Source organism: Salvelinus alpinus, chromosome 1 (assembly GCF_045679555.1).
Source record: "Salvelinus alpinus chromosome 1, SLU_Salpinus.1, whole genome shotgun sequence".
Taxonomy (NCBI): Eukaryota; Metazoa; Chordata; class Actinopteri; order Salmoniformes; family Salmonidae; genus Salvelinus; species Salvelinus alpinus.
The window spans coordinates 44,116,708-44,137,075 of NC_092086.1; the positions used below are offsets into that span (position 1 = coordinate 44,116,708).

A 20,368-nucleotide genomic window follows, 5' to 3' on the forward strand; every position below is an offset into this window, starting at 1 on the left:
TCCTAGTTGCGGCCGGCTGCGACACAGCCCGGAATCGAACCTGCGTCTGTAGTAACGCCTCTAGCCTTAGACCGCTGCGTCATTCGCGAGGCTCCGAATGCACTGTAAGTTAACAGAATATTAACTTTTAAAAGTGAGATTTTCACTGGACAATTACTTTAAGACATGTAGACGGTATGAATCCCTGAAAAGTGACAGCGGAGTTGATCAGTGAACTCTCTGGAGTTTGACTGGAGAGCTGCTTTTGGGTATACAACATTTCTCAAACCGTCTGTCTGCTGGGACGAGCTGTCATTCATTACATGGGAGAACACCGCAATATGGTTTACCCCCCCAGGTGAGACTTCAAAGTGTTTAGAGCTTATATACTTCCATCATCCTTAGGCCCCAAAAAAAGACTGTGAAATCTGGCATGAGAGCTACAGTAGTTGTCTGGGCAAGAGTAGCCACACTCCTCAAAAGCTAACAAAGAACTATGTGCTGTTTCAAGGTCCCTTGCTTGAGTTTAGCTGGAGTTCAACTCCTTCCAGGGGTTTAAGGAGAGGCTCTGTGAGGTAAACGTTGCCAGAAAACTGATTGCAGCTTGAAGACAACATAGTCCTGTCATGTAAAAACACTGCTCTTGGAGTGGGTGAGACAATTCTCCTCAGGATCCACTAAAAAGTGATACCTCCCCTCGCTTTTGAACAAACCAATGTGTTTACTGAGAGGACTGTGAAAAGGGTTACTTGTTGTCTGAGGAAGTGTCATTCTAGGATTAAAATCGTTCCTCAGGTTAGAACAGCATGGAGACGTCTTCCTGGTGGATTAGCACATGCCTCCATGCTCCACTCTAACCAACACATTTCAAGGTGACAAATCCGGTCTGTCATCTTTGCTCTCTCCTAGCTTCAAGGTCTGGCAACGACATGTGAGAAATCTGTTTAATACTCCCAAGATAACATATTTAGTGTCTATTCTCTGCAATAGCACTACCTCATTATGGCTGAAGAGCTGAAAAATCACAAAAAAGGAGATCTGAATGCCAGATGTTGCATTTCTATTTATAATGGTGAGATATTTAGAGACAGAGAATTGGGTTAAGAACCACTTTCTGGCATGCAACAACAACTTACATAAGCCCGCCGAACAGCGAATACACTGGTGCAGAGCACAAAGAGTTGAACCAGTAAACACTGGGTCGCATCACAGGCACTACTACAAAAACCACTGCTAACAATGCTATATCCTTGTTCTCTCCTGGCTATTCCTCATTGGATGGAGATGCTAACTCTGCCCGCCAGCTGTCAAGCCCAGAGAGAACCTCCCCATCGTCCCAGAACGCCAAAGGACACACCTTCTATTAAAGCTTATGCTTACCGTTCCCTTTGGTTTCCCCCAGGAACGCTCAAAGGAAGCCAATGAGAGGAAAGGAGGAGTGTGTAGGTTAGCAGGTGGGGGCAATACGAGGGGAATTAATAAGATGGTGTAAGTGCATCATGGGCGTAGAAAATCCCTCCAGGGACAGATGTGACATTTCTCAGCGGCAGCACTTTCCAGGAAGAGAAGGGGCTTTACAATACCCTCCTCTACAGGGGGCTGGGCTGTCACTATGATGGATTCATAAATCCTGCTAACGAGATTACAGAGTAAGAAAATATGTTTGTGAGCGAGCGGTCTGCACAGCACGCACAGGCCCGGCCGAGAAGCGGGTCACGTGTGCAATCGTGCGTGTGTGAGAGTAGGATATTCCTTATTTGTGACTTCTATAGTCAAGACATAGTTGAGAGATGGATTAAAAAGCCAGTGTCTCTGAATAAATATGTCAGCATAGGTACATGTAGCCCAGCACATACTTTATCATATGTCGTGCATCTCTTCAATATAGCTGGAAGGGCGTGGGTTGAATCCATAATACACCCTAGGAGTAAGAGTCTTGTCTTGATCATTCATTAACAGGAGCTGGTGGGGTAGAATAGATTGCACAATTAGAACCTGCCATATGCACTGGGCTACAGGATCAAATTAGCCACGAGACATGCTGAACGCCAAACCCAATGTCTTGAATCCTAAGAAACAACACCATGACAAAAACAAAGCACTTCATAAAAGCAGACGTGATGCTACTGCACCACAAAAGCAACTCCACTTCTTTGATCTAGCATTGCTCATTCACAACGGCAGATAAAAAATAAAAAAAAATGACAGGGCTGGCCAGCAAATCTATCACAATCCCATCTACACACCTCCGCTGTCACACACTGACCCATCATCTCCGAGAGGCCTGGGATGTGAGCCGCGGTAACACACGCCCCACATTCCATTACTGAGCCATTAGAGGGCGAATTGTCACACGTGAGGTGGCTACGAGGTGAAGCCTCCTGCATTGGGTCATCCATCAGGCTAGTTGACTGAGGGTCACTGCCATATTGTGTACTGTACAACGCCATAATGGCCTCTGTAAATACAGTATAAACTCGCTCACTAGCATACATGCTACAGTACGAGAGCAGCGCTAACATGCGAGTAGTCACTAGCGCCTGCTCGGTGATAGATGGCAAGTGCAGACGATTAGTCCACTGCTATTGTTGCGGTTATTATCCAATTAGCTGGCATGCTTAGCCGGGTTGACTTACAAGAGCCATTTTCACCAGCACAAGACATTCAGCGGGAATAGCTCTGGTAGGTCATATTACAAAAACAATAACGATGGCAGGTCATATTGAACAGCCCTGGCTGGTACAATGAGAGTCATCATTTATGGGGTATTGCAGGGCTATGTAAACAGAACACAACGATAACAATAAGAAACGGATGCTGTGACAATGACATAGACGCTCACTTAAATAGCAATAATGTTTACAGGAAACAAAGAGGAAGAAAAACTATGGAAAATGGGGCACAGCTATTTACATTTATGATTGGGCATAAATAGCGCACTGTATGACTTCAATAGGACTTTAGAGGCCCGTTTCTATGGTTTTCTATCTCCAATAGGGTTGCTGGGAAAGTAAGAGTAAATAGTTTCAAGTTTAAATACCAGAATATCTACTGTACTGTGCATTTTACAGATTTAGTTTCTAGTGAGAAGACTAATTGAAGACTACGAGACCCTTATCGACCAAAGCAATAAGGTGAAAAATGGAAAACAGGCAATACTCCAGAATATAAAAAGATGACAGATGAAATTGTGATAAGACCCCAGTTGGGTATGACCTCCACAGTGGCAAAATGACCAACACTAGCTAGGTTTCCATCCAATAGGCGACAGATTTTCATGCAAATATTATAAACTCTGCATAAAAACAATATGCGTATTTTCCTACCAGAGATGTTTCCATCAAATTGACTTGTTGCAGATAAAAGGCTGTGCGTGATGACATAGTGCATATACAAATAACTTTTGCAGTTAAATTCCCATGAACCCAACAAAAAATACAAGTTAAATGGGGTTTTATTGTATTTTCAACTCTACTGATGTGTATCCTAAAATGTGTTATATAGCAAATGTTCCCACGTGCGCTCTAGCCAACAGCTTGCAGATACAGTGCGGGCATAGCCTACAGGATGAGATTATTATGGACCAAAGAGCTTGATTAGTTTTATTTGTCAAACGGCAGCCAAGCATCGATGATGACGTCACCAGAATAAGACTCTGGATATTTATTGGAAAGACGCATGAAGCTCATCACCTTGCACTTTCACCACCCTGTCAAGTTCATCATAACTTAACTCATCTGTAGCCTAATAAACTGCCGAGTCGTAGTGGGAGGACCACAACATATCATCGTGAGAATCCAAGTTTACTTCGATATGATGGTTATTATATAAAAATCTGCACATAAAAAGGCGTTTCATCCTTCATTTCTCGCATAATTAACTTTAGACATAAAAAGATCCCAGTTTGTCTAGCGTATTTTGTTATGCCGACATTTGGAAAGTTTACCGACAAATTTCTTTTCACGACATGTACTTTACTTGCATAAAAAAGGTTGGATGTAAACCTGCTTACTGTCTGCATTTTGTTCTGTCTGAGCATAGGACTTTAATAAAGAGCACATTTCTTTCTTATTAAACCTCCTTTTGGACAGTCTTCTTTACATTTGACCGTGGACATCTGGTCAGTCCATTGCTGCCAGTAGTATGTGTCACTGTTGATACATCTGAGATTAAATGGAGTAGTGGTGGAGATGGTGTAGCGTGATTAGTCTCCCTAACGAGGACTGACTGTTCCTTTACGTGTGTGAAAGTGACAGCTGCCCGTGTCCCTGAGGGTGCCACTGACTTCCTTCTTCTGCGTGGGTTCTTCTTATGTAAGCGGTTTCCTTGACGACCGAGAGGTGCCTCAGAGTGTGTCCTGAGTTGCCATGACCGCCCACACCGGTTCTGATTGGCTTTGGCTTGGCTATAGGATTTCCCAGGGGAATACACCTGTGGGTTGAGGTGGTGGCTTCTCTGAATGTCTATTGGTTACAGTACATTATCTCGCAAAGGCCCAGACACAAGTATGTTTTCTTTAAAACACACAGTCATAGAGAAATATACATACATAAGACATGCAACAAACTAACATGCAATTATAACATATTTAAATAAAAATCACGGCATCTCTTCACACACTGCCCTCCAGAGTAAGAGAGAGATAGAACGAGAAGAGAAAAGCAGACTTATTGGAAGGGTTCTCACCATTTAACTAAATCCTTCCCTCAGTAAAGCTTGAGAAAATAAAAACCAAATTTCTTCCGTTCTGCATGAATTGTTGACAAACAACCCCAGGAGAGGAGGATAATCAACTTTCCATTCAAACCAATCCTCAGCTCTGAGCAGCGTCTTTCCTCCGCTCTCAAACTGAAGCCTAATTCTGTGTCCCTTCACAGATGACGTGTGACGTGGACACAGAGGGAGTGAATGAGAGAGAGGGAGAGGAGTAGAGCATGTTTAATGGCAGTCACCTGACAGGGGAGGCGAGGGAGGAAGTGAGGCAGTAGCATCCCTCCAATCACGTCATACCCCCCAGGCTCCCCAGCCGGTGATGGAGGGAAAGGTGGGGGTAGAAAGGAACTCGTCCTCTAAGCATTCCTTTATTTCCAGAGCCTGCTGTCATTAGTGTGGTGGTGGTAAAAGAGTATGTGTTTGTACAGGGCATGGATAAATGAGGGAGAGACAATCAACAAGTATACAGAGCCTTCCACATGTTGTGTTACAGCCCGAATTCAAAATGGATTAAATCGTTTTTTCCCCCTCACCCATATACGCACACAATACCCCATAATGACAAAGTGAAAACATGTTTAGACATTTTTGCAAATTTATTGAAAATGAAATACAGAAATCGAATTTACATAAGTATATACACCCAAGTCAAAACACCTTGGCGGCGAAGAGCTTTGCACACCTGGATTGTATAATATTTGCACATTCTTTAAAAAATTATTCAAGCTCTGTCAAGTTGTTTGTTGATCATTGCTAGACAGCCATTTCAAGCCGATTTCAAGTCAAAACTGTAACTAGGCCACTCAGGAACATTCAATGTCATTTTGGTAAGCAACTCCAGTGTATATTTGGCCTTGGTGGTTTAGGTTATAGTCCTGCTGAAAGGTGAATTTGTCTCCCAGTCTGCTGGAAAGCAGACTGAGCCAGGTTTTCCTCTAGGATTTTGCCCATGCTTAGTTCTATTCTGTTTCTTTTTATCATAAACTCCCAAGTCCTTGCCGATGACAAGCATGCCCATAACATGATGCAGCCTCCACCATGCTTGAAAATATGAAGAGTGGTACTCAGTGATGTGTTGTGTTTGCACCAAACGTAACGTTTTGTATTCAGAACATAAAGTTAATTTATTTTCCACATTTTTTTGCAGTTTTACTTTAGTGCCTTATTGCAAACAGGACTCCTGAACTTATTTAAATGTGCCATAACAAAGGGGTTAAATACTTAGACTCAAGACATTTCAGTTTTAAAAATGTTATGAATTTTTAAAACATTTCTAAAAACATAATTCCACTTTGACATTATTGGGTATTGTGTGTAGGCTAGTGACAGTCTCAACGTAATACATGTTTTATTCAGGCTGTAACAACAAAATGTGGGAAAAAGCGTATGAATACTTTGAAGGAACTGTATGCCTAAATCCAGCAAAAGAAGTGTGCGTTGAACTTCTGTTGTCACAGTAACAATGTGGGAGACAGAAGGAAAGGGGGGAGTGTAAAGGACAACAATTAGTGAGTAAACAATGCTGAAAGCTATAGCCAATGGCAGGCACAGGAAGGAAGGTGGGAAGAGAGAGCCGGGCAAAGATAATTAACTAGAAAGGCTAATGTGGTTACCAGGGGAACATGACGCCCCTCTTTTCTCAGTCTCTCTCGTCATTCACTTTCCTCAAGCACTTAATCAGTCTCATAGCAATAGGTTATCTTCAGGGATTATTCCTAATAGACCACCACTGAGTAGAGAACATTCAAGACAAAATCCCAATACCATTTTTCCTTAGGTGGATGGCAACAGGAAAATAGGGACGACAGCATAGCTACATGCGGAGGCTCGCCCCACCTAAATTAGACTAAGGGGAAACACTGCCACGTTCTGGGCACCCAGGCCTGTGTTGAGTGTGGTCTACCAGCTCCCAGGGGAGTAGAATGGCTAGGCTACACGGCGACACCATAGTGACTGACTGCCACCAACAGCGAGAGCACTCAAGCGGTCTGCACCACACGCCTATTGACTGGCTGCCAGGCTCATAATTGAATCTCCAGCCCTTATTCCGTTCATACACTGTTGGATTAGCTAACCCGGCCGCTCCACTAATGGTGTCCGGGTGAGTAGTTCTCCCTGTCTCCTCATCTCTCTCCACCCACTATCTCTGAATCTCACACTCGCTACATGTCTTTCTTTGTGCTCTCATTTCTCTCTCTTGAGCTCTTTTAGATACATCCTCTGTGCATCCATCCTTCTTCTCTAGCTTGAAGTAATCAAACATGAAGTAAAAAGGAACTTCAGCTTTGTTTTCACCGATTCCAGTCATGTCAGGGAAGTGGTTATAAGATACCTCATGGAAGGGAGGTAAGAAGAATGATTTTTGTTTTTATAGTCAAAACAACGCTGTTCTATCTCGGTTCTTTCTCCTCTATCTGTGTGTCTCTGTGTCGAAACAGAACCACAGACAAAGCCTTTATTCAATCAATGGGGTCAACTTCAGGGGATAAGAGGTCAAAAGCCAATATTCAGTCCCTGGCAGGAGGCATCTTTCCCATTGATTGCCATCATTAGCGTGTCTGAGCACGCCATATAGTCAACCCTTTTGTTTCCAAGGTGAAAAATGCGGGAATAATGCCTCGAAAACATTTCAGTGCGAGACGGATAGGAAATCCAATTGGCTATCAGGATCCATCCATCTCAGCTGCCTGCTGGTGTCCAGTGAGAGCTGCTCCACTTAAAACCTAAATCAGTAATCACTGCTTAATTCCCTCCCTAACAGGCCTGACCCAGGACAAAGACATTAAGAGATGATATTATCTTAAGTCCACCAGAGCATATTGGACACGCATGAGAGAATAAAGCTAGATTTGATATGGACGCATGGGAGGTAGTTTGAGATAATACGCTTTGAGAATATGACTAGGCTTTTTTGTTTGTCAAACACAGATGGACACAGAAAGCCGTAGACAGATAAACAGACCTTGAAAACAAGGCAAAATGAAACCCCTAACAAAGGCTAGGGCACATAGGATCATTGTCCTCAGTTTAGCCTAACAAGATCATTTCAAAACAATCCAAACGTCAACAATCCCTATAGATACAGGATAGTATATGTACAACAAAAAGACTTGAACAAATAAATACCAGATGAAATGAATGATATCTGTGACTGAGCTATCAGGTCACATACTGTATGTTTCTTAAATAATCAAATATACATTAGTCGGCAGAGAAAGCCTTCCATGCCATAACAATCCTAAAACAACAGTTCATATCAGTTATGACGCAGGCAGCAACCATTTCACACACACACTCACACTAGCAGACGAGTGGGAAAAGGCTACACGCAACATCACACAATTTTATTATATTTTTTATTTAACTAGACAAATCAGTTAAGAACAAATTCTTATTTACAATGACGGCCTACCCCGGCCAAACCCTAACCCGGATGACGCTGGGTCAATTGTGCGCCGCCCAATGGGACTCCCAATCACGGCCGGTTGTGATACAGCCTGGAATCGAACCAGGGTCTGTAGTTACGCCTCTAGCACTGAGATGCAGTGCCTTAGACTGCTGCGCCACTCGGGAGCCCCCATGACGTTTACAAAACATAATTGAAAACAAGTCATTGTAAAGAGGGAGAGTGTTTATGGGGGAAAGCCCAACAGAAACAACAGTTTGGAGTGGAACAATGAGTCTTGATAAGGGGTCAGGGAAAAATGTAGATGTTGGGTGCCTGCCAATAACTGGTGGATTCAGAGGAAGCGGAACAGGGGGAGAGAAAGAGAGCTAGAGAGCGAGAATGTTGAAATTAAAGACATATATATACTGTATATTAATATTCAAATCTGTGTCCTGCTCCACTTCGTCCAAATACACTTCACACCCTTCTTTGACATTCTCACACATTTGTTTTTTACCTCTATGAGCATGGTGAAACACCCTGACCAGTCACTTCATAAGGTGGACAATTAAGAGTGCTTGCAACATTCCCACCACATAATGATCCACCAGCTGTCTCGCCCTCTCTGAGGATGGATGGAAGAGGGAAAAGGGAGAGTGATAAAGAATAAAGGGAAAACCCAGACTAGTACACCCTGGTGGCCTGAACAGAGAACTACACTGTGAGCTCCATCGTATCTTGGTGGAGAAGCTGTATTGAAAAAACTATCCAATTAGAGCCTTTCATCTTCACAAGCTTGTTGTGGTCCTCGCCTGTTTTGATGGCCAGCTTGTGAAATGGTGGCCTGTTGCCATCTATGGGGCAGATTTCAGAGAGACGCCTTGTTATGTTATCTGGGCCAGACAGTGTCGAGGAGTGATGTCACAGTCGGCTTACCAGCCTCTTTAACAGCCACAGCTTCCCGCCGAGATGCAACATTATGCGTTTCCCACAATGCACCCTGAACTAACCGGGGGTGGGGTAAGTGATGTAGGGTTATGGGGGCTAAAAGGGAGATGGGCCAACGCTTATTTGTGAGAAGGATGGAGGATTTGACATGGATAACTTTTGGGCTTCTTGAAAGCCTCCTAACTATGACATTGCAGGGAGATTAATAATACTGAGGAAAACAAGAACTAACAAGAGCTTCTCATGGAAATCTCTCACTTGAAATACCTGCACATGAAAAACCAACACATTGCTATAATAATAATAATTATAGGTACTTTTATAGTGCTTTTCAAGGACCCAATATGCCAGTCTCTTTGTCACACACGTTCCCACCTTTCAGTCATATTACGATGCACCCTGCTATTCATAGACAAATAGTCCCACGTCACACATTCACATGACATGCCATCAAAAACATGCCATTCCAATCTCTCTCTCTCTCTCGCACACACTTCATTTTCTCATACACACCATCACTTACACACTCCTATCTCCATCACACACCATCTCTCCTCTACCTCGGAATTACACACAGCCGCTCCCCTATCGCAAACACCCTGGCATTAACCATCCTGGTGGGTGGGGAGGGGGGTATGAGTTTACCCCAGTGGAATGGTAAAGCAGAGGGGGGCTCAGCGAGGGGGTGACAGGTCCTCGTTCACCCAGTGGGCTTTATCTCAGGACCATAATGAGGAGTCAGCAGGGAGGCAAAACCAGCCTTATGAGGACAGGCGTCATACTGTATTGTGGGGACAATTCTCAGATAATATGAAAGTGTTGTGATATAAGCAGAGCAGCCCTCTGTGAATCTAATTGGTTCATCTTCAAAGGGGCCGGGAGCCACAGTGTGCTACTTGAATAGGATGAACTGGCCAGAAATGTAATTCAGTTCATTGTGACATGTCTGACTCCTGAGACCCTGAATACAGTTCAAATGGAGTCAGAATCAAGTGGGAGATGTCGTCAGCGTTAAGCAACCATCTTTTCACCTTCAATACCAAATCTACATGCAGCAGGCACCAAACAAGGCTCCTTGATACTTCTCGCTTTGTCCACGCAGTAGTACTGAACTAAGAACAGCAGTAAGTTTGTTTATGCCAAACCTCCCCTAGTGAGTCTACAGACCAAAACTGAACTAGTACCAGTGGTTGAGTAACTACCTGGGAGCCTCTTGGTGGGCTGCAGTCTCATGTTGAGGGCCTGGTGGGAGAGTAGGGGGGAGGAGGGCAGCGAGCGTGACACGCCCTCCATGATACGGATGTGCTGCATGCCCTCGGTCACCGGGAGAGGAGGCCCCCCGTAGTCGCCCTCAAACAGCCCGTCACCCTCTGTGGAGCTGCCGCCTAGGAAGGAGAGACAGAGAGGTGTCATATAGTCATGTATACTACATTCCCACACACCGACAGAATTTGTCATTTGACATCAACTACTGTTCACAAGAGACCTAAAACCAACACACTGACATATTACATTATCACCACTCACAATATAGTGCAGACACACACACACATCGCTCGCTGACACATTTCATTAACAGCACACTCAGTATCATCTCCAACCGTGTCAACACCTCCAGTTTTAGACACGGTTGAGGCTGTAGTTTCACCGTACAAGCTGGCAAACCTCTGCAACTGTCATCCTAGTGTTAAAGGATGGGCCCATTTTGTTTCTCTCTCAGACAAGCACCTGCCTGTTGTCTGGTAGTGAAACAGTAGGCTAATTAGGATAGGGTAGGATAGCACAGCCACTAGGGATGCTGGAATGCTTGAAAATGTGGAATGAAAATGTCAGCTGGAACATTCAATAGCTCTGACTGTGCCAGATATCCAAATATAGCAGAAACTGATGATCAATAAAAATGTATCCAATTGATCACGAATAAAGGCAAAGACTGAATGTGGCATTACTCTATCCTCCCTCTCCTTCTTTCTACAGCACACTAGACGTTTCCCCTGGCAAGAGCAGGTAGCCTAGTGGAAAGGTTGCTGGTTCGAATCCCCGAGCTGGCAAGGTGGAAAAATCTGCTGTTCTGCCCTTGTGCAAGGCAGTTAACCCCCCAACAACAAATGCTCCCCGGGCACCGATGACGTGCATTAAGGCAGCTCCCCCCCGCACCGCTCTGATTAAGAGGGGTTGGGTTAAATGCGGAACACACATTTCGGTTGAATGCATGCAGTTGCGCAACTGACTAGGTATCCCCCTTTCCCTAACGTGACTGGACAGAATTAACATGAATAATGTCAGGAATCACAGTACTCTTCAGTCAAGAAGCACCTGAGTGCCACCATGTCAGGTGACAAGCACCTCAGACAGGCACACTGGCTGATGACACCAGCAGCAGTGTGTCACTGGCAACCCATGTGACACAGCACAAGGCCACACTAATGAACATGTATTAGTAGACCTGGAGAGGGGAAGGTGGGTAGCAAGGTGAAAACAGGCTGTCACAGACAATTCTATACACAGAGGAACAGCAGTTTGATTGGAATACACAGTACAGACGCACACACCACGCTTGGATTATGTTTTAGCATTTTGCGTCTGTTGATGTTTTAATTGTGTGTGATGTGACTAAGTGTGTCTGTGTTCGACTGTGCTAGATGTCTTTTCAGACTTTGTATGAGTCATCCTGCGTACAGCATCAACAACCTGCCACTCCCTTCCCAGCAGCCTTAATGCCTTTCACCTTCTCAATCTATGTCTGGATCTGTGCCTATTGGCTAACCCAAATCTAACCGCTTCTACATCACTAGGAGGAGTGGGTATGGTGAGGGGGGCTGAGAGAAAGGGGGTAGGGGTGGTGTTAAGGGGGTGAAATGCCATTCTGAGCGTTTCAATTCACAGCCAATTAAACTGGTAATGTTATTACTGTGCTGCTGTAACGAGATATTACAGCAGTATATTTAAGCACAACAGGCCTCCCCTTACGTGTCCCCACCTAGCCCTCTGGCCCCTCAGAGACAGTATATCAGTCCCTGTGCCCGAGCGAGGCCTGAGGCAAAGGAGGGGGAATAAGATACGGATGATGTCGCTGCGCCCTTCAATGTCACGAAAGGTAATCTGCCAGCCAGGGGAATTTGCAGTGCTGCAAAAGTGTAATAAAGAGCATAGCTTTAACCTTATGGGAGCCAAGTGTATCTTACCGGTATGTAACAGCAATGACTGTCTCTCTAGGGTAATGGAGTTAAAGGTATGGAGACATCAAACAGGTTGGGCAATGACTCCATCTCAGCACTGTATGTACACTACACCATGCTGAATGTCCATGTTGACAGCACTACATAACCACCAGATGAATTGATACAATAGGCCACACCATCACAGAGATACAACGATGAGCTCCACAAGTTGTTTTCTTTGAGATCATACTGTAGATTATGAGCAAAGTGAGCCATGTGTCTCGAATGCACAGTGAACAGGGGAGGGTTGGTCCAGACACTTAGTCTTGCATTTCTAATGACAGAGATTAGAGTTAATACGACCCTGAGGGAGAGAGGGAGAAAGAGGGAGAAAGAAAGAAAGAAAGAAAAAAAGGGAGAAAGAAAGAAAGAGAGAATGAAGAGGGAGAAAGAAAGAAAGAAAGAAAGAAAGAAAGAAAAAGAGGGAGGGAGAGAGCGAGAACTGTCTTAATGTTTGAGCTCCAGTTGCACTCCTCGGTTATGAAATAGTAGATGGAAAGGAAGGGAGGACGAGGGGAGGAGTGGAAGAGGGGAGGAGAGGAGAGGGAGTTGTGGCCATCATGTTCTGTTATTTAAGGCTGCTACTACTGTAGATCTCTTCAGTACATCTGCATGGGCAGGTAAAGTAAAAGGGACCACATGCACACACACACGTGCATCAGATGGCGTCAGACAGGAAGCTGGCCTGTTGTGTTGAGCTCGTCTACTGAACGGCTCGGCCTCCAAACAACAGATGGACCGAGTGGACGGATGGCCAGTTACACAAGAGGGAGGGAGAGCCATGTGGTGTGTGTGTCTCTGTGTGAGAGTGAGTGAGTGAAGTGAAGTGAGAGAGATATAGAAAGAGATGGGGGGAGATGGAGACCACAATTTTCACCATATGCCCATGTCCGCAATTAATATAAATCACTCTGTAACTTTACTGCGGAGGTAAAATGTCACACCCTTTGCTCCACATGAAAATGCCTTCTGGAGCTTCTCTCACAATGTGGAAGAGCCTTAACCACCCGAATGGATGAAAGCAGAGACATGATAGGAAATGCACCCCGTCACTAAATGACTTCAGAGTCCCAGGCAGGCAGCTCTAAGCCTGGGAGAGCAAGGAGGGAGCAGACTAATCACCAGTGAGAACTGCCACGAGGGAAGGAGGTAAAAAGTGGTAAAAAGTGTCACCGGAGCGGAACCGCAACAGACTGTGTGAAGGAATTCTTACGCTGCTTTGATCAAAATCCAACCACACAAACGGCAAAGGATGTCAGGGGAAATCGGATTTGCGGTATGACAGAGTGTTAAAACACTAGTTGTGACTGAGGTGTTTTCTGTCCCTTCAGGGAGATCAAATGGACTCTAGAGTGGTGTGGCAGGAGAGCTTTCCCCCTAACGAATGTTCCAGGATCAGCTATATTATAATGTCCCTAATGGTTAGGGGTAAGATTTGAGCTTGTTTTATCTGATCCTAACTAGATAAGTGATTATGGGGAAACATTTACGTTGAGTGAATTTTAAAAGGGTGACAGTGGAAAGGACATTCAGTCACCCTGACCAAATACATACTGTACTGAACATTGGTCACAGTTCGGAAGCAGTCAAAAAAACGAGGCAACGGACAGCAAAGAGTGAGCAGTTGAAAGCAGGGGAAAGGAGGCTAGTTTGTGAGTGTTTGTTCATGCATTTGATCATTTGGTTGTCAGGTTGTGTTGTGTAGCCTAAGCATTGTCACACATTTCCTCTTTTAGAATTGGTTTTGTCAGATGAATTTATGTGCATTAGAATTAGGCCTAGCTGACTACCAAGGCCCATAATGCACTGCCCCCCCCCCCCCCCCACACACACACACTTTGGTGAAATGTAAGGACATTTTGGCGTAATATTTTTTCACCATTAAAAATACTATTTTCCCTAACCTAACCCTAACATGAATCCCAAAAACCCTAACCCTAAACCCAAAACCTATAAGCTTAGCATAGCATTTGAACAAATTCAGGACCTGACTTTTCAAAAAAGTTAGTTTTTCTACCTTTTCAAGACATTAAGGTGAAGTGTTAGGACATTGCGGTCCTGAAAATGTAGGTAAACATGTGCGCACACACACAATGCCCTGAAAACAATGACTCCCCAGGATGGGGGAGTAAGTTAGTGATAGAGAGTGGCAGAGATCTCAATTTATGTAGTGTGTAAAGCGACTGCTCATCTAATGAAAAATCACTCCACTAAATCTGAGTAGCAATCTGCCTAGTGTCCTTGAGTCTGAAATGGAGCGCAGGACAGGGGTTACAGCATCATCCCACATCATTCTCTCCCTCTCTATCTTCCTCCCTCTCTATGCTCTATTACCGTAGCAGGGGGAGAGCAGTATTTTGAGGCAGAGGACAGGGAAAGAGAACAAGGGAAAAAGAGATGAAGAAAATAAAGAAATGTTGATCCTATAATTTTTTTAACATTTTTTAACTTGTTTATTTTTTATTGATCCGTTATTTTACCAGGTAAGTTGACTGAGAACACATTCTCATTTACAGCAACGACCTGGGGAATAGTTATAGGGGAGAGGAGGGGGATGAATGAGCCAATTGTAAACTGGGGATTATTAGGTGACCATGATGGTTTGAGGGCCGGATTAGGAATTTAGCCAGGACACCGGTGTTAACACCCCTACTCTTACGATAAGTGCCATGGGCTCTTTAATGACCTCAGAGAGTCAGGACACCCGTTTAACGTCCCATCCGAAAGACAGCACCCTACACAGGACAGTGTCCCCAATCACTGCCCTGGGGCATTGGGATATTTTTTAGACCAGAGGAAAGAGTGCCTCCTACTGGCCCTCCAACACCACTTCCAGCAGCATCTGGTTTCCCATCCAGGGACTGACCAGGACCAACCCTGCTTAGCTTCAGAAGCAAGCCAGCAGTGATATGCCTAAACCTCACAGTTTAACAAATATTTCCCTGTCGTCTATGGACAAGTTAAATCAATTATCTAGGCTAATTACCTACAATATGGTTTGACTGGAAAAGTTCCATACAAATTTCTCCTGTAGGCTTGATTATATCAGGTCCAGCATGTTGAAAAGCAATTGTTCTAGTACATTACCTCCCCCCCACGCAAAACCCAGCAGCTTGGGTCCTAAGCCCAAAGCATGGCCTAAATCTGCTCTGTGTGGCACTGCCCAAAGTCCCAACAACCACCCCCAACACCAGCTGGGATGATTTGGGGGGGGGGGGGGGGCTATCATGCTAACATCATAGTATAACACCATGGCATGCTAATGATAGCATGCTAACACCATAGCCAACAGTAGGACCACAGAGAGCTATTGGCAGAAAGTGGAGCGCCATACGGTGCTCTGGCATAAAGCCACGTACATGACGCAACTCTTCCAAGTCAGACACACACGGCATAGAGGGGGCGGTTACGACAGCTGCTTGTGTCATGGGAACACATGTTCCATCCTGTGTTGTCAGGGAGCCTTCCCTAAAGGCTGTTGCCTATAACCAACCGACGTGCCTGGGAGCACTACCCTATGGCAGCCTTTCCCACATGGTGGATCCCAACCAATTACACTGGGTTGCAGCTTAAGACTGGGCTGTGGCAGGAAGAATTGTTTGGTAACACTATTTTTCAGCTGGCACCTAGTAGTTTATTTACACACTTATAGTGGGGTATCAATGGTTACTTTCTGGCACTTCGAATAATTCAACATGCCTGGTGCCTCTTCACATCATTTAGGCTAGCTTAATATTCAGAGACATTCTCTAGTTCTCTCCACTTTGTCTGGTGAGACACACCACATGGATCAATAAGAGAGCGGCCCTGACATCCACGAAGCAGACACTTTACACTGACGGGGTGTTCACTCACATTCTTAATTAGGCAATAAAGGGGCTCTGGGCCCTGTGGAAGCCTTATGTATGACGTATTTACAAGACAGGTGGGATTCAATAACTGTAAATGTGATACTAGTAAACTGCAGGAAGTCTCTATTTGAAATGGGTGAAACCAACATTTGCATGAATTCCTCTAAGAAATGTCCAATACCTGCAGTAACCCTACATCTGTGTACATCGTGTCTGAAAGTAGTCAATCAAACCTTGTAGAACAGAACTTGTAATAAATGCATGTACTCATCATAGCAAGAGTATGCAAGACAAATCTATTCTAATTATGTGGACTGATGAATTGTACTCAGAAGTAGAGGTTTACACCTAATGTATCCAATATGCACATTAGGAGTGAACCTATACCTATTTGAACAGGGCCAGAGACCCCTGACGAAGACAAATGTCTGCTCTGACGTTGGTCTACTCTGAGCTGAAGGTGACCAGCTGTGTTTCTCCAGTTCCAAATCAATCCAATAAATTGTCACATGCTTCATAAACAACAGGTGTAGACTAACAGTGAAATGCTTACTTACGGGTCCTTTTCCAACAATGCAGAGTTAGATGAGAAAATATAGGAGGAATAAATACACATTGTCTAACGAACAATAAAAAGGAGTAAAAGTAACATGGCTATATACAGGGAGAACCAGTCCTAAGTTGATATTCAGGGGTACGAGGTAATTGAGGTAGCTATGTACTGTACATATAGGTAGGGGTAAAGTGACTAGGCAACAGGATAGATAAAACAGTAGCAGCAGCGTATGTGGTGAGTGTGAAAGTGTTTGTGGGGCGTCAGCACGCATGGGTGCGGCGTCAACACGCATGGGTGCGGCGTCAACACGCATGGGTGCGGCGTCAACACGCATGGGTGCGGCGTCAACACGCATGGGTGCGGCGTCAACACGCATGTGTGCGCATACAGTATGTAGTGTGTTGTGGTGTGTATGTGTGTGTTGGGGTGTTAGTGTAAGTACTGTATGTGTGAGTGTGTGTCCATAGAGTCAGTGCAAGAGAGTTTGTGCCAAAAAGGGCCAATGCAGGTAGTCATTTGATTAGCTATTTAGCGGTCTTGTTTGCAGTCCCTCTGAGTGGGACACAGAGACAATAGACCAGACTTCACCAATAGGGCCTGGAGTTTTTCCTAGCCCAGGGTTAGCTACACCATCTTTAATCATCGTATTAGAGGTACCGTACTATAACCTTACCTGCCAGGCTTATTTTGTTACTGCAAATACAACTTATTTCTCTCTAAATAGAATTATACATGGGGGAAACAAGACCTGAGGTACCATACCTAAACATACAATTCCAATCCTCTGTTTTCTCTTTGCTGTGGGGAATATTGGCCTGCTTGTTTGGAGCATGTGAGAAGCTAAGTGTTCCACATGGTTCCAGATGTTAAAGCCTTGTACAGCCTAGCAGCCATTATAAACACGCACTTCCAGTTGTAACGTGTGACGTGCTACGGGATGCTAGTTAAGGTGTGTGTGTGTGTGTGTGTGTGTGTGTCTGTCTCTGGCCTGGAGAAAGAAGCGATGCTTGGGCGTAGTCTTGCGTTGTTGAATAATTCAGCTTTCTGGCTGGTCAAGGGGAGGGCTGTGTGTGTGCATGCGTGCTTCTGGGCTGTGAGTGAGCGAGAGCATGAGGGAGTGGGTTAGCCAGCGAGAGGAGGAGAAAATAGAGGAGAGGAGACAAGACAAAACCCCAGGCTGTGAGCCACCACTCCTCCACTCCTGTTTTCTATCGGTTCTGTTTTGTTCCTCCTCTCTGTCCGTCTGTCTCTCAGCAAGTGCTCCACTGGGCTCTCTCTCGCTCTCCAAACAAAGCATACAAAAGTTCATCTGGTGGCGTCTGCTACAAGCTAGGCTTTGCTAGCAGAGCACTGTTTATCCCACTTCAATGAAAACAACAAGTTTATAATAGGGCCCAGAGGTTTTCCCAACGACCTGACCTGTTCCTAAAAATACACAGAGGGAAGTAACCAGACATTCAGTTTATATCGAAGGCATCTGTTAGCAACAGGCTAAAGCTAATGGCAGAGGTGTAGACGATGGCATCAGGCAGTGTCATACGATGGTTTCCTCAATGGACACTACAACATGTTGATGGGAGTATCGATGAAACCATGGCTTAATGACAGGGGGAGCAATCCTGTGCTTCAAAGGATGACATTGGGAGACATTTGAGCTTCATAGAGCTTCATGAGCCTGTACTGCTGTAAACAGGTGTGGTAAGTAGCTGATGAATGCTGTGAGAGGCTGTGTGGATCCACAGTGTATGCTGCCTGCTGTACTCAGCGGCAGACGTTGCATGATAAAGCCCATAAATCCAGCAGCGTCGGCAGAATTCACTAAGGGGAGGAGAAGAGGGGAAAGAAAAGGAGGAGAAGCGAGTCACAGTGACCTTGTGCACCATGATACTACATATATGGAGTTAGCGGGACCCTTCAGAAACAATGTGAGAACATCAAAGCAAAGTTGTGACAACATTAACATCCAGATGATAAGATACGGGACATGGACACAGTATCAGAGTGTAACAGAAGATAACTCTTCACAAAACCCAGACATAATATACTCTCTGCTAGTTCTAAATTATGGCCCATTTAATACAGAGACATTGCCACAGTAGGCAAGGTAACCAATCCAGCCCTCCTCTTACTTGTATCATTGCACATCCAGTAAATCACCAGCAGAATACATTTTCATATTCACTCTGTTGTTAATGCTTACATATTGGATCCTAACTCTAAAAGTAGGAGAGATCCTACTCTGGAACTTTGAAAGCCGGTAGAATATATTATGTTCAACAATATATAGCAATCAAACGTTGAAATCAAAATACTACTCATATTACAGAACAAGCGGTAACGCCTCATATGACACCAATGTTTGCTTTGTAGCAACTACAGATGAAACACTATGGAGTCTGGGTAAGGCCTTAATGTCATAAATATGTCAACTTTGATCAATGTCTCAATTACGTCAAATATACACTACCAAAAAGGTTTAGAAATGTACTTGTTTTTTATGAAAACATACATGAAATTAGTTGCAAAATGAATAGGAAAGACGTTGACAAGGATATAAATAATGATTTTTAATTTAAATAATAATTGTGTCCTTCAAACTTTGCTTTCGTCAAAAAATCCTCCAACTGCAGCAATTACAGCCTTGCAGACCTTTGGCATTCTAGTTGTCAATTTGTTGAGGTAATCTGAAGAGATTTCACCCCATGCTTCTTGAAGCACCTCCCACAAATTGGATTGGCTTGATGGGCACTTCTTACGTACCATACAGTCAAGCTGCTCCCACAACAACTCAATAGGGTTGAGATCCAGTGACTGTGCTGGCCACTCCACTATAGACAGAATACCAGCTGACTGCTTCTTCCCTAAATAGTTCAGACCTGTGCTTTGGGTCATTGTCCTGCTGTAGGAGGAAATTGTTATTCTGTCTGTGTTATTTTGCCCATCTTAATCTTTTCATTGGCCAGTCTGAGATATGGCTTTTTCTTTGCAACTCTGCCTAGAAGACCAGCATCCAGGAGTCGCCTCTTCACTGTTGACGTTGAGACTGGTGTTGTGCGGGTACTATTTAACGAAGCTGCCAGTTGAGGACTTGTGAGGCGTCTGTTTCTCAAACTAGACACACTAAGTTTGTACTTGTCCTCTTGCTCAGTTGTGCACCGGTGCCTCCCACTCCTCTTTCTATTCTGGCTAGAGCCAGTTTGCGCTGTTCTGTGAAGGGAGTTGTACAGGGCGTTGTACGAGATCTTCAGTTTCTTGGCAATTTCTCGCATGGAATAGCCAACATTTCTCAGAACAAGAATAGACTGACGAGTTTCAGAAGATAGTTCTTTGTTTCTGGCCATTTTTAGCCTGTAATCGAACCCACAAATGCTGATGCTCCAGATACTCAACTAGTCTAAAGAAGGACAGTTTTATTGCTTCTTTAATCAGAACAACAGTTTTCAGCTGTGCTAACATAATTGCAAAAGGGTTTTCTAATGATCAACTAGCCCTTTAAAATTATAAACTTGGATTAGCTAACACAACCTGCCATTGGAACACAGGAGTGATGGTTGCTGATAATGGGCTTCTGTACGCCTATGTAGATATTCCATAAAAAATCAGCCGTTTCCAGCTACAATAGTCACTTACAACATTAACTTCTCTAGGGTAGGGGGCAGCATTCGGAATTTTGGATGAAAAGCATGCCCAAATTAAACTGCCTGCTTCTCGG

The 20,368-nt window shown here is 44.3% G+C and overlaps 1 protein-coding gene across 7 annotated transcripts in view; it reads right to left on the reverse strand.

Moving 5' to 3' along the window:
* LOC139577113 (protein TANC2-like) overlaps window positions 1-20,368 on the reverse strand; it is a 137,721-nt gene that overhangs the window by 33,440 nt on the left and 83,913 nt on the right. For all 7 annotated transcript variants that reach the window (XR_011675213.1, XM_071403945.1, XM_071403984.1 and 4 more), the window contains one exon: window positions 10,231-10,413. Coding sequence is in view for 6 of the 7 variants with exons in the window: in XM_071403945.1 (XP_071260046.1) it covers window positions 10,231-10,413 (183 nt within the window). In the remaining variant the exon portion in view is untranslated. The remainder of the gene's footprint in view (window positions 1-10,230; window positions 10,414-20,368) is intronic.